This window comes from Drosophila pseudoobscura, chromosome 4 (assembly GCF_009870125.1).
Source record: "Drosophila pseudoobscura strain MV-25-SWS-2005 chromosome 4, UCI_Dpse_MV25, whole genome shotgun sequence".
Lineage (NCBI taxonomy): Eukaryota > Metazoa > Arthropoda > Insecta > Diptera > Drosophilidae > Drosophila > Drosophila pseudoobscura.
Genome location: NC_046681.1, coordinates 14,872,759 through 14,885,810, shown reverse-complemented (window position 1 = coordinate 14,885,810; position 13,052 = coordinate 14,872,759). Strand labels below are relative to the sequence as shown.

Below are 13,052 nucleotides of genomic sequence, written 5' to 3'. Positions count from 1 at the left end.
GGGGCATCATCCACTGTGCTGTTTCAAATCTCCATAGATTGACCACACATACCTAATCAGCGGTTATATAGTAGTCGTACCTAGGGCCAATTCTATCATCAATGCTTTAATGGAGCAAACATGGCTCTGGCCCAACGAACTGACAACTGACAAGAGGAGCTGCTCCCGTCCACCATACGCACCCAGACTGATAACCCAGAGGCAGACTCGTACATAGGACGGATGAGATAAGGAACGGACCCAGAGAAGCGGAGTTAAAAACGCAGTGACGACATCTCGAAGTGGAACTAAGACTTCGAGGGCAGTCGCAGAACTAGCTGGAAGGCGCAGACTCAATCTCATTGTTGCTCAACGCTCAACCCCCTTTGGTTCAGCCAGAACTGCTGAGATGTGGGACTACTTTTGGAGCCCGCCTCGTGGGTCACTCGAATCAAGGCTAGTGCTGGCGATAGATAGTGTTTGAGCTGGTCCGTCTGTAGAAACTAAGTCCGAAATCAGTTCCCATTCAATCGCGACACAGAGAGCAACATGCAGCCGTTGCCTTCCTGGGTCCAGCTCCTGGCGTTGGCACTCTGCGTATGCCAGATCTGCGCCCTCCAGACCAGGCCTAGGACTGATGATATCGACTATGAATTAAGCGAGGAGAACGAGGGTTCCTTTACTCCTCAACCACTAAGGCCGCCACCGTGGCAGGAGACTCCCCAGCCTCAGGTGGCACCACAGGAAGCGCGTGTGCAAGTTCCCGGAGTGGGAGATATAGTCGGTTTACGTGGCTACAAGACGATCTCGAATCGGCCCATCAATGCATTCCTTGGCGTGCGTTACGCTCAAGTGGGAGGCGGCCTGGGACGTTTCCAGCAGGCCAGGCCAGTGCCCTTCCAGGGGAGAGTGGACGCCACCACAGCCAGTCCGAATTGCGCCCAATTTCCGGAGTTGCAGCGACTGCAAACGGCCGAGGCACGGGGAGAGAACGTTGACGACTGCCTGACCCTCAACATCTATGCCCCAGAGGGGGCACGCGATCTGCCCGTCCTGGTCTTTGTGCACGGCGAGATGCTATTCGATGGCGGTGCCGAGGAGGCCCAGCCAGACTACGTGCTGGAGAACGAAGTTGTCCTGGTTTCGATCAACTATCGACTGGCGCCCTTCGGGTTTCTCAGCGCCCTCAGTGAGCAACTGCCTGGCAACGTGGCGCTCTCAGACATCCACCTGGCGTTGGAGTGGCTGCAGCGCAATCTTCCCTACTTTGGCGGAAACTCCGGAAAAGTGACCTTAGTGGGTCAGGCCGGCGGCGCCACTCTCGTTCATGCCCTCAGCCTCAGCGGCCGGGCAACGAACCTCTTCCAGCAGCTCATCCTCCAGTCTGGCACGGCACTGAACCCCTACTTGATCGACGAACGTCCTCTGGAAACTCTGGACACGTTCGCACGCCTCGCCCGCTGTCCAAATGCCGGCCGAAGTCTGGCACCGCTCTACGACTGCCTCAGCCGTCTGCCCACCTCCCAAGTGGTCAGCGCATTCGAGCAGCTGTTCCAACAGAACGAGGCCCGCGGCCTCAACTTTCTGGGCGGTTTCAAGCTGGTGGTGGGCGATCCCCTGGGCTACCTTCCCGAGCATCCGGCCGCACTGGCGGCCAACTCGGCCAACAGCACGGTTCCCATGATTGTGGGAGCCGCCAAAGATGCCAGCGCCTTTATACTATCACGTGAGTGCTAAGCTAAGGAAATTGTGTCATGTTCGGTTGGGTCAGAACTGGTCAAATGAGATAAGACTATCAACCGATTAGAGAATATTTGATAGATCATTGCGGACTTGGACTTATTACACTCCCTCCCATTTCCTCCTAGGCTTCTACGACCAGATACAGCGCGTGCAATCGCAGAATGTGAGCGACTTCATCAACGTGGTCCTGCGCCACACGGCGCCACCAAGCCAACACCAGCTGTGGCTGGATTGGGCGCGTCGCGAGATCTTTTCGCAGGAGCATGATCGCACGGCCAGTGCATACAGTGTGTCCCAGGGTCTGTTGGAATTGAGCAACATGATCCTGTATCGGGCGCCCGTCGTCTACTCCATCCGGCTCTCGCACAAAAAGAGTCCCGTCTATTTGTACACCTTTGACTATCGCGGCGAGTATCATCGGTTCGGCCACCTGGACAATCCGCTGCCCTTTGGTGTGGACGCTTCCCTGAGCGACGATAGCGTGTATCTGTTTCCGTACCCGCCGGAGGCCAGCCGCCTGAATCCGGTGGACAAGTCGCTGTCTCGAGCACTGGTTACCATGTGGGTGAACTTTGCCGTTACGGGCATACCCAACCAAAATCCTGGTGTCTGGCCCAAGGCCACTTCCGAGTACGGTCCTTTCCTGCGCTTCACCAACTCGAGGCAGAACATGCTGGAGCTTGACCCACATTTCGGTGACGGACTTTACGCTCCTAATCTCTATGGGCAGTACTTCAATACAACCAATAGCACAACAACAGCTACAACGACGACCACAACAACGACGACCAGACGTCCGTATGTCTACAACCCGTATCCTAGCTGGCAGCAAAGCCCCTATGGTTACAACACAACAACCACAACTTCTACGACGACGACGACTACCAGGCGTCCAACGTATGCGTACAATCCTTATGCTAATTGGCAGCAAAACCGACAGCCCCAACCGCCTCAGGCCTTTCCAAGGAGGCCAACGGATCCTGCATACGAAAGAGCTCAGGAAATCAGGCGACAACAGGTGATCCGGGAGCAGCAAGAGCGAGAGCAGCGGTTGCGTGAACAGCGCGAAAGAGAGCAGCAACAGCAAGAGAATCAGCGTCGCGAAGAGGAGGAACGAGAAAAACAGCGTCTGCAAGAGCAGCGAGAACAGGAAGCCCAGAGAGAATTGGAAAAGCGCTACCAGTTGCAGAGAGAGAAACTCCAGCGAGAACAGCTGCAGCGAGAGCAGTTAGAAAGGGAACAGCGTGAACAGGAGGCAAGGGATGAATGGGAGCGAAACCGAGAGCCAGCGCAAGTAAATCCGGAGGAGCAATTAGAGCAGCGTGAGCGGGAGCAGCGTGAATGGGAGCAGCGTGAACGGGAGCAGCGTGAACGGGAGCAGCGTGAACGGGAGCAGCGTGAACGGGAGCAGCGTGAACGGGAGCAGCGTGAACGGGAGCAGCTTGAGCGGGAGCAGCGTGAGCGGGAGCAGCCATCCCAGCCAGCGGAACAAGACGAGCGCGAACTGGAAGATAGGGAGCAACAAGAAAGAGAAGAACAGCAGCGACAGCAAATACTGGAAGAACAACGTCGTTACTACGAGGAGCGTCAGCGAGAACTGCAACAGCTAGAGCAGGAACAGCGAGAGCAACAAGCCAGAGAACAGCAGGAGCAGCAAGAGCAGCAGCAGCGGGAACAAGAGCAGCGAGAGCAGGAAGAGAGGGAGCAACAGGAGCGCGAACAGCAGCAGCGAGAGCAAATGGAGGGTGGACATCAGCCTTACGAGCCAAATCAGCCGGAGGAAGATCAAGAAAGCTCTCGCAGGCCCTATCCAAGCTACGAGGACTACGTGCGAAGAGACGATGAAGAAGAACCAGCCAACTATGAACCCGATAGCGAACAAAGCTTATACCGAAACTATTCCGAGGAGCAAGAACGAGAGCAACAGCAACGGGAGCAACTGTATCGTGAACAACAGGAGCGGGAGCGGCAGTCCCTCAACCCAACTGACGATGAGGAAGATCAGCAGGACCGTCGGCAACCTTACCAAACCTACGAGGAGTACTTGAGAGTCAATGCAGAAGCTGAAGCGGCAGTGGCAGCTGCAGCTCAGGAGCAGACTGATCCCGAGAATGATCCCAGCGCTTACGAAAACTACGAAGATTACATTAGGGCGCAGGAGGAACGTCAGGAGGCAGAGGAGCGAGAACGGGCTGTTCAGGAGGGCTGGGAGGACTCTCGCCCAGAATACCCAGGTTACCGACAGTTTGTTAGGAATCATCACAACTCGCCGCAGAACGCTAAGCAGCTGCGCAGACAGCAGCGACCCAAGCTGTAGAACGGTATTCAATCATATTCCATAGAAACCTGAGTACTATTCTAAAGAGTTCTTTATTAAATATTATATATATCATATGAGTAATCAATACCAATTGTAAATCATTCCCTGCTCAGATACAGGCTTTAAAATGTACCTATTGGCTCAGTGCATGGCTTTATAGCCGTATCTTGTTGCGATTTGGCCGCTTCACCAGACTCTTGCGGACCTCAAGCTTCTTCATCCTACTGGCAGTTGCCGCAGCCAACTGCTTTTTCCGCTGGGCTTTGGCCCTCTTCCGGCTTTGGCTGCGAAGGTAGTAGATTTCGCGTATCAGACTGTGGCCCTGATCCTCGTCGCGCAGCGTGGCGGAGAACTCATTGAAATAGTTGCCTCCAATTGTCAGCGTCTCGTCAATCTTCATGTACGGGCCGTATAGCGTGGTCATTGGCGGCCAATAGCCGGACCGATAGGAGCCCAGGGGATTGCCGCTGATCACAAAGTTTGTCCACAGGTCGACCATGCGGTGGGCCATCGTCACGTCCGGTGGACTCAGGCGCTTCACATGCTCGGGATAAGGAAAAAGGTAGAGGGCCTCGTCGGTCAGCGAGACGCCCGCCTTGAACGGACTCTGCATGTTCGTCTCCTCGTCCATCTCGCGATACCTATTGAACTCGCCCGCGTAGTCGAAGGAGTAGAGGAACGTGTTATCCGGATTATGTTTGTTGTTCATATTCATTGCCAGCAAAACGGGCAGCTTGTGATTTAGGGTTCCAGCCACCTGTAAGACCGATAGAATTAGAGATTGATGTGGATAGTTTAGCGGTGTGCTTACATCGACAAGCCTGGGAATCAGGGTGTCGAAAGTTCCGTTCTCCAGGAGCTGGCGATTGAAAAAGTCGTGCGTGACGAAGCTGGTGAGCAGCATGGTCTTATCAGTGCCCACTACCTGCCGTATCACATGATCGATGTAGTCGTAGGTATTGTAATCATCGTCCGGGATCTTTCCCTCGAAGTCGTTGTCTACGATCTCGTTGAGGACTCGAGTGCCGGCATTTTTCGGACAGCCGCCCATGGCTGGATACGAGAAATTGGACTCCAACATGAGATCGTAGGGGTGCTTGGGCAGCACGCCACTCGGCCCACCAATGGTGAACTGTATGCCGCCTGTGTGGCCAATGCCCAGGTCAGATTTCTCGAGCTGTCAGGTGAGGGCTCTCGTTAATCAGAGATTGTCTGCAGTATGATGCACTTGATGTACTTACCGCATGTTCCATGAAAGCGGTGAGCAGCTCCAGGGCCGTGAGTTCCATGAGGCAAGTGTTCAGGTCCCGCACCGTCACCATCTGGCAGTCAGCCTTCTTGGCTATCTCCTGGGCATGCTTGCGTGGATCCTCCTCGAGGAAGATGGGCATAATGGCCGAGCCCGAGTGGTAGATCACCTGGCTGAAGAGACCCCGCTGCACCATCGGCGAGAGGGTGAGCAGATGTGCAATGGCTGCCCCACCCACCTGTCCCGCGACAGTGACACGCGTCGGATCGCCGCCAAAGTACTGGATGAAGTGCTTAACAAACTGCAGGGCAAGGAAGATGTCCAGAAAGCCAGCGTTTCCTGGTATTTCGTCTGTTTTGGTGGAGAGGAAGCCAAAGGGTCCCAGGCGGTACTGCGGAGTCACCAGCACCACATCCTTCTCGAGCAGATAGTCTGGCGGCGCCTCGGAATTGCTGCCCTCGTACAGATACTCGCCGTGTATGTAGACAAGAACGGGCAGCTTCGCAGTCACATTCGGCGTAGTGACGGTCATCGTTAGGCAATCCTCAACGTCCAGCACATCGTCCAGCTTGCGCAGAGAGTCCATCGACACCACCGAGGGACATCCAATCTTTTCCGCTGTAGCATCCATTACATCTTCCCAAGGCTCTATCGGGCGCGGGGCCTATGAAATAGAACCAAATCCAAAATAGCCAATGAGTCATCGTTTGCAATTGGAAACTCTTCAAGTCCCTTTTTCCGGAATCTATAAGGAGCAGATGACACAAAATAACAATTTGACGGCGGGAGAACCACATCCTCGATAGTATAGTGGTTAGTATCCCCGCCTGTCACGCGGGAGACCGGGGTTCAATTCCCCGTCGGGGAGATTCCAATTTGTTTTATTTTTCTTCAGAGAATTTAATTTTGTGAGATTTGCATATTTTTGAAAGTTTCTAGTAGTAGAAACCGGATAACCAATCAAGCTGAACATTTCTATTCGAATGTTTTAAAATTAGCTCTCATTTTTCTTTCACTTTCTGATGCTTCCGTTCAGAAAGCATTAGCCACGACCATACCTTGAATCGATGCTGCCCCGTCGGGGGCTCGGCGTATCTGACATCGACAAACTGCAGCACCTCGCGCTTGGTCCAGGCAGTCTCTAGGATTTTTCCCTGGATACTGCCCAGCTTTGGTAGCTCAATGATGGTGTCTTTCTCCTCGTCGTAGACCCTGCCGCGGACGCGTGCCTCCGCGCCCCAGTGGAGGGCCAGGACGATGAGGACGGCGAGTGGTAGCACAGATACGTGGTGCATCTTGGAGAACGCGATCAGAAGAAACCAAGAAGCCAGCGCTCTCGATGGCGCACTAAACGCGACTGATCTATGCCGTGTGGTGTCTAATAGATTTTAGTCCGGTCTGACCCGAAGTTTCACCCCAGACCTGACCGACATACCCAAAAGAAGATTTCGCAAACGGAGAGACTAAGACAAAACGCCAAAATACGAATGACGCCTTGTCCCCGTGGTCGGTCTCTGCCGATTCATAGATTTATGCAAATAATTAAGAATTTCGCTGCTCCGCTTTTGCCCACTCCGGGCGCTTCGGGGCAAGTAAAAGGGAAAAGCCCGGCGACAGACCAACAAACCGACAGCCCGAACTTGATTTGTCAGCTGGTCAGTCATTAGGCGCCGAGATTGATTTGCTGGCGAATATTTGCCGGCAAACATTGGGCATTCGCTGAGTTTGTCTTTCTCACGCCAACAATGGCCACGAGGAAAGTGCGGGCAGAGCTGGGGTAAAAATTAATATCTTAAAAGCTGCGGGCGCTGCCTATTTTAAATTTTAGATTTTACAAATTGATTTTCCATATTCTCCTCGCTACTGGTATTCGAGGCCCATCGCGAATTATCAATCATCCCGAGCTGCGGGAGAAAGCAATATCACGCTTTAATGTCCAAAGCGACTTTTGCACTTAATAATCTCTGTAGGTTCTTCAGATATACGAGTTTCCCTTGTTTGAAAAGGGAAGGCCCGCTACAGCAGCTACAGCAAATTATTTTACTGATTATATATTCCCGACTAAAACTGATTCTCTTTTAATTAAGTTATCGAATCAGGCATGGCATTATATTGAACACAGAACATACAAATGAGAGCTTGATCATCTTTCTAATCGAATAATTATGCAAATTTTGGTCGCAATCAACAGTTATCCATTCCTCTGGCTCTCTGGCACATCAAATATGATTTATGGAATCTATACGGAGAACTCTCGCGAGTTCGTGAATGCGATATATATCTTAAATAAATATGTGGTCGAACACTCTTCCCTCTTCGACAGAAAACAGTCTGAATGCAATTTATTTATTTATTCTTCACCTTATCTTATTAGTACATGGTAAGTCATTCATCAAATAGCCACATTGTGATTTAAGTTCTACACAATGTTCCTTATAATTCTTGTTGTCTGGTTGGGCGATTTAGCCGATACCATGATACCACTTTCGAAAAATAGCCAAGATTCCCGTGGCCTGCGACACAAACCTGCCCTCATCGCCCAAATCGGAAATTCCAAGATAATAGTAGCTGCGGCCTTTGGTGAGCTTTACTTGAATGGCATTCAGCTCTCGGACTCGCCAGATAACCCCCCAACTGACCCCCCAATTGACTGTGTTACTCTGCTCGATGTAAAAGAACCGCGATCCGATCTGAACGGAGCTCTTCAGTTTCATTACTTTCGGCACCTCCTTCACTGCTTCGATTGAGGAAAATTTATTCTGCAAATTCCGATCTTCTGCTGTTGCCCATTTGAGGTAATTTGTAGAATAATGTTCAAGCTTGTGTCTTTCCTCCTGTATATGCTGATTGCTGGACATCTGCAAGGATCCTTGACATCCTTGATTCGGTGAGTGGAAATTCTAGGATAAGATTGACGCGCTGCATACACATACATATATCTATCTAATTGTAGGAATTGCTAATTATCAGTGATTCGCTTACAAGTACAAAATAAATTTACTCGTAATATAAGGAGGTAGACCTCTAAGTATTTCTGATATCAAAATTCATTTCAATTGCTAAGACTTTTATTTTTCCCAGGGTGTCTACTTCAGATAAATAGTATCTGCTGCCCATATGGCAGACATTTAATTGATTCGGTGATCAGAGTGTGTACAAATGAATCATAAAATCATTTTAATGACATCCTTGAATAAATAAATTAAGTGGAATGAAACAAGTAATTAAATTGCTATTGTTTTTGGATCCGCGTTGACTTCTTGGCAATGAACACCAAATTTTGGCCGCGCGCCTCATTGGCTGTCGTCTCATTATTGTCCTCCTCTTCATCCTCCTGATCGTCCTCGGCGTCGGCGTCAGGCAACCTATCCCGCATGGTGGCCGCCAGCAAGGCCGATTCCAGGTCATAGTAGTCCTCGTTGACCAGACTGTATCCCTTCTTGACCTCCTCGACCGCAATGCGGTATTCGTCCAGATAGTTGTCGCCGAAGCTGATCGTGCGACCTATGCGCATATAGGGTCCCGTGTCGTCGCTCATTGGTGCCCAAGAGGGCAGACCCTGGGCAGCGGGTACTCCCGTCTTGGCGAAGGACGTCCACAGGGCCACCATCCGCTTGGCTACCTTGATGTCGCGGTTGGAGTTTAACGTCTGGTAACGTGGCCAGGGGAAGAGGTAGAGGTTGTCGTCAGTCAGCGACACTCCCATGTCGAAGGGCACAAAAGAGGCCTCCTCATCGCTGCTACCGTAGCGGTTCAGCTCCCCCTCGTAGTCGAAGGTGTACAGATAGGTACTGTTGGGCAGCTTCTTGGCATTGGCCTGGAGCACCAAGAGCACGGGATTCTTCAGGGAAATCGTGGTGCAGAGCTGCTCAGGGTAGGCCATTCGGTGACTATTAATATTAGCATTCGGAAATGTTCATTTGCTACTCACGTCGATCAGTCCTGGGGTAAGACGTTTGAAGCTGCCGTTCTTGATGTCCTCGACACTGAAGATCTCCTCGTCGGCAAAGTCACTCCAGGAGCCAGTGGGATCCGCCCCATTGGCCTGCGCAATAATGGTTTCAATGTACTGGCGTCCAGTCAGCTTGTCATCCAGAATTGTTTCGTTGAAACTGTCCGCAAATATGTCTGCAGAGATGATGGTGAATTCACATTTAGTCCCAAGGTCATACAAGTGGGTCAGTGTGTTCACTCACCCCTCAACATGAAGGTACCGCCATGCTTGACGCTGCCGCCCATTGTGGGATAGGCCTGGAACTTCTCGGCGGCCAGCAGTCGGCCCGGATGCTCCGGCAGGATGCCTGACGGTCCACCGATGACCAACTGGACACCGCCATAGGCGCCGCCGCTCAGCGAGGGTTTGTCCTCGCCATGGATGCTGAAGGCGGCCAGCAGCATAGTGGCGTTGAGTCGAACCAGGCACTTGTTCAACGACTCCACCTTAGCTAGCTGCTTGCAGCCGGCGATGCGAGCAATATCCTTGGTGGCGGCTAGTGGGGTGTCCGTGATAAAGGCGGGCGACAGCGCCGTGCCCGACTGGTAGATGACTTGATGGAAGAGTCCCGCCGGCACGGCCGGGCTCAGGGTTAGCACGTTGACAAGTGCTGCCCCGCCCACCTGGCCGAAGAGAGTGACCCGCTGCGGATCGCCACCGAAGGAGGAAATGTGCTTCTGCACCCACTTAAGGGCCAGGATGATGTCGCTTACGGCCGCGTTTCCAGGCATGTCGTCGCTCATTGTCGATAGGAAGCCGAATGGCCCCAATCGGTATCGCACCGAAACCAGCACCACATCCTCCTCCAGCAGATAGCCGGGAGCGGCTTCCACGGAGTCGCCGTCGTAGAAGAAGTCGCCATGAATGTACACCATAACTGGCGAGAGATCTCCCTCCATCTGTCGAACGGTAGGCAGAGGCTAAGTCAATCAAGAATTTTCACTTGCGGAGATTTTCACCTACCGCCTTGGTGCTGATGGAGAGTCGAAGACAGTCCTCGACATCGAAGCCGTCCTCCTCCAATTTGGCGTACTTGAGCAGATCCTGTATGGAAGGGCATCCGGGGTGATGGCGATGGGCGGGAAGAACGCCCCGCCAGGAAGAAGCCGGTTCCGCTGCCTAAAGCCAATGAAATTTAATTTTAAGTCTCTAGATTTTAATCTATTTGGCTTCGATTTATCATAACTGTTGTTATTATTAATGTAGCTTATATATATATTTTTAGTCGCCTGACCAATCGACGTATTAGATTAGAGTATTCTTAGCTGGTTCCACAATCTTTTCGCGTTCATCGGATGAAGGTTTTTTGGCCAAAGTCTATCACGCGGGATACTGGGGGTTGATTTCTCGTTGGAGAGATTTGAAGAAAACTTGTATTATGATTTTATGACCTTTGGTTTAACATCATCTCCCGGATATTCTACGTATTTGATTCACATTCTTAGTAGAAACAAACAAAACAAAAAAGAATAAAAATATAAAAAGAAATCTACATTCCTCCCCGACGGGGAATTGAACCCCGGTCTCCCGCGTGACAGGCGGGGATACTAACCACTATACTATCGAGGATTTTCTTCTTCTGCCGTCAAACTGCTATTTTACCACTATACTATCGAGGACTCTGACAGTAGGGCCAAGATATAAAAATAAGGAACCAATTTTAAGCAGAGAAATTCTTCTTGAACATATTTTTGAATTTGAGTTCCTTGACCTTTGGAATAGAAACTGGAACAAGAACAAATATGAACTCACCTTGAAGCGATCTGCCTTTCCGTATGGCACATCGAGGAATTGCATTATTTCCTTGCCAGTCCAGTCCGTGCTCAAAGTCCGACCACGGAGCCTGCCCAGAACGGGCACCGATGCGGTGAACACATTCGACTCGGGAGTGCTGGGTTTCTGCTGCTGGAGCGGGGGCTGCTTCTGTTTGTTGGGTCGCTGCTTCTGCCCGGCCGCCTGTTGGTTCTTGTTGGGTCGTCTGTTCTTGTGGTTGCCCATAGCCTGTGCGGATCCGGGCTTGGTCCTCTGCTGCTTCTGCTTTTGATAGTTTTGGGATCTCTCAGCCTGACTGCTGGCCGCCAGGGCCAGAAGGACGATAGCCAGGAGGATCAGCACACCACCACGTATCCTTGCCATATCTAGACTTCACTTTTTGGTTCTGTTGTGGTGCGAGGGACGGGACAAGAAGAACTGCTGGCTGCTTCGACCACTAGCCACGAAGAAGACTTTCTCGGCATTATCGAGTGACTCTTGACCGGGCACGAGTTCTATTTTAGATGAACCGCTGCCGCAGCATCGCGATGAAATGGGGTCAAGTCGTAGTCGTTGACAGCTCTCTGCCTCTTCTTTGCTCTTTTCCTGCCCTTCGCAAAACTCTCGACCGATCCAAATCCACCTCTCAACTCGCGAACACACTCCATGAATATTCATTGAATCGTACCCATAGCTAGATTGGTTCTTGAGGATTATGCTGCTGTTGTTAGTAAAATAGAGCCACTGCCAAAGAACCAATTCCATCAGCGAAGACCCCCACGGCGTTTTCTCCCAATCAGTCGGACCTGGATCTGGCGCCAATGGGTATGGTATTATCAAATCGAAGCCAATGCCAAAGCCAAAGCAAATGAGAAATGACAAATACCATTATGCTAAGCCATTTCTAATCTAAATTGAATAGTTTTGCTTGCAGATACATTCGTTTTTTCACTTAGATTTCTAGAAGGTGTTGATAATCGTATGTGTGCATATTACATTCGTTAACGCTTTATTAATAAATTAATATAGTATGTATCGTGTAAAATTATATTAAAATGCATTCATCTAGAACTACAAACGCACTAACAATTGCATTGAAATGCAGAAACTTCAAAGAGAAGAGAACTTCTCCCGTTTCGCGGAGAACATTTTGAGACGTTGGTTGTGCATTAGCAACGGGCAGAATTGCAGAAGATCTATATATATATAGACTTATGTATATGTATACATATGTTTGTGGGCGAGTGTGAAGAGTGAACACCTGGCCGTGTGCGAGTGTGGGCCGACCGACGCTGACTCACATTCATTTAGATGTAGTAGAGGCGCACAACCGATTTTGTGATGAGTGTTTCGTTGTCATAGAAACTGGTTTGAATTGTCACATTGCCATTTAAGACCTTGGCTGGCATCATTTGGGACTCGGGGGCCGCCTCGATGGTCGACTGCCAGGTGTTGGTGGTGCTGGCGCCGACGAAGCCCATCTCGAAGAACCACTCCTCCATGATGCGGCCCTTGAAGAGCACCTTCTGGTCGAGCCTGAAGTTCTCCATCGACTCGACGGTGCTAAAGTTGATCTCACGCGATACCGCCCGCATGTCCAGTATTTTGACGGGCACCCGCGCCTCGTGCTCCACATCCGGAGCCGAAAAGTCCTTGTTCTCTTGCCATATTATCTTGCCGCTGTCCGCGTCACGCAATATCATGTAATTTATCTGGAATCCCTTCTGGATCTTGTCGGCGGCACTCTGGTCGTCGGAACCCATCGCTGTCGCCGGTCACGTCACTTTCAGTCTCAATCCTGTGCACAACCAAGAGAGCGGCCACTTTGCGCAGCTCGTCGACTTCAATATTTTTGGGTAGAAAATCAATTATATTATGTTTATTTTTAATTCTAGTGCCAGCGAACAGCTGTTTAATAACGATGTATATATCGACTACACAAATATCGGTATATCGATTGCGTGTATCGACAGGATGTCCCTGCGATATATCCACAACCTAATCTGTTTGGCAAC

The 13,052-nt window shown here is 50.9% G+C and overlaps 4 protein-coding genes and 2 non-coding genes across 6 annotated transcripts; 2 read left to right on the top strand and 4 right to left on the bottom strand.

Moving 5' to 3' along the window:
- The first annotated feature begins 484 nt into the window (after positions 1 to 484).
- On the top strand, positions 485 to 4,127 carry Glt (Glutactin). Its single transcript, XM_033380738.1, has 2 exons — positions 485 to 1,705; positions 1,848 to 4,127. The coding sequence occupies exons 1-2, from the start codon at positions 529 to 531 to the stop codon at positions 4,037 to 4,039; spliced, it is 3,369 nt and encodes a 1,122-aa protein (XP_033236629.1). The 5' UTR covers positions 485 to 528; the 3' UTR covers positions 4,040 to 4,127.
- A 24-nt stretch (positions 4,128 to 4,151) lies between these two features.
- Positions 4,152 to 6,586, bottom strand: LOC4816224 (glutactin). The gene is made up of 4 exons (XM_033379800.1): positions 6,350 to 6,586; positions 5,284 to 5,955; positions 4,854 to 5,219; positions 4,152 to 4,799 (listed from the first exon to the last, which is right to left on the bottom strand). Exons 1-4 carry the CDS (start codon positions 6,584 to 6,586, stop codon positions 4,197 to 4,199), a joined length of 1,878 nt encoding a protein of 625 aa, XP_033235691.1. The 3' UTR covers positions 4,152 to 4,196.
- On the top strand, positions 6,088 to 6,159 carry TRNAD-GUC (transfer RNA aspartic acid (anticodon GUC)). The gene has a single exon. It is a non-coding gene; the product is annotated as a tRNA-Asp (tRNA).
- Positions 6,587 to 8,440: 1,854 nt separating the features above from the next.
- Positions 8,441 to 11,927, bottom strand: LOC4816198 (glutactin). Its single transcript, XM_001355780.4, has 5 exons — positions 11,038 to 11,927; positions 10,249 to 10,404; positions 9,488 to 10,184; positions 9,223 to 9,419; positions 8,441 to 9,156 (listed from the first exon to the last, which is right to left on the bottom strand). Exons 1-5 carry the CDS (start codon positions 11,419 to 11,421, stop codon positions 8,524 to 8,526), a joined length of 2,067 nt encoding a protein of 688 aa, XP_001355816.1. The 5' UTR covers positions 11,422 to 11,927; the 3' UTR covers positions 8,441 to 8,523.
- TRNAD-GUC (transfer RNA aspartic acid (anticodon GUC)) lies at positions 10,783 to 10,854 on the bottom strand. Its single transcript has one exon. It is a non-coding gene; the product is annotated as a tRNA-Asp (tRNA).
- Positions 11,928 to 12,023: 96 nt separating the features above from the next.
- Positions 12,024 to 12,994, bottom strand: PrBP (Prenyl-binding protein). Its single transcript, XM_001355779.4, has one exon. It carries the CDS (start codon positions 12,798 to 12,800, stop codon positions 12,345 to 12,347), a length of 456 nt encoding a protein of 151 aa, XP_001355815.1. The 5' UTR covers positions 12,801 to 12,994; the 3' UTR covers positions 12,024 to 12,344.
- Positions 12,995 to 13,052: the final 58 nt, after the last annotated feature.

What these genes read in the sequence shown, in the direction of transcription:
- Glt (XM_033380738.1), top strand. Translation starts at nt 529, where the DNA reads ATGCAGCCGTTGCCTTCCTGGGTCCAGCTCCTGGCGTTGGCACTCTGC. An exon ending in CAGCGCCTTTATACTATCAC is followed by an intron (nt 1,706 to 1,847) that starts GTGAGTGCTAAG and finishes ATTTCCTCCTAG; the next exon opens with GCTTCTACGACCAGATACAG.
- LOC4816224 (XM_033379800.1), bottom strand. Translation starts at nt 6,586, where the DNA reads ATGCACCACGTATCTGTGCTACCACTCGCCGTCCTCATCGTCCTGGCC. An exon ending in CGGGGCAGCATCGATTCAAG is followed by an intron (nt 5,956 to 6,349) that starts GTATGGTCGTGG and finishes TCTATTTCATAG; the next exon opens with GCCCCGCGCCCGATAGAGCC. An exon ending in CCGCTTTCATGGAACATGCG is followed by an intron (nt 5,220 to 5,283) that starts GTAAGTACATCA and finishes CTCACCTGACAG; the next exon opens with CTCGAGAAATCTGACCTGGG.
- LOC4816198 (XM_001355780.4), bottom strand. Translation starts at nt 11,421, where the DNA reads ATGGCAAGGATACGTGGTGGTGTGCTGATCCTCCTGGCTATCGTCCTT. An exon ending in GAAAGGCAGATCGCTTCAAG is followed by an intron (nt 10,405 to 11,037) that starts GTGAGTTCATAT and finishes CATTGGCTTTAG; the next exon opens with GCAGCGGAACCGGCTTCTTC. An exon ending in TTACCCCAGGACTGATCGAC is followed by an intron (nt 9,157 to 9,222) that starts GTGAGTAGCAAA and finishes TACCCTGAGCAG; the next exon opens with CTCTGCACCACGATTTCCCT.
- PrBP (XM_001355779.4), bottom strand. Translation starts at nt 12,800, where the DNA reads ATGGGTTCCGACGACCAGAGTGCCGCCGACAAGATCCAGAAGGGATTC.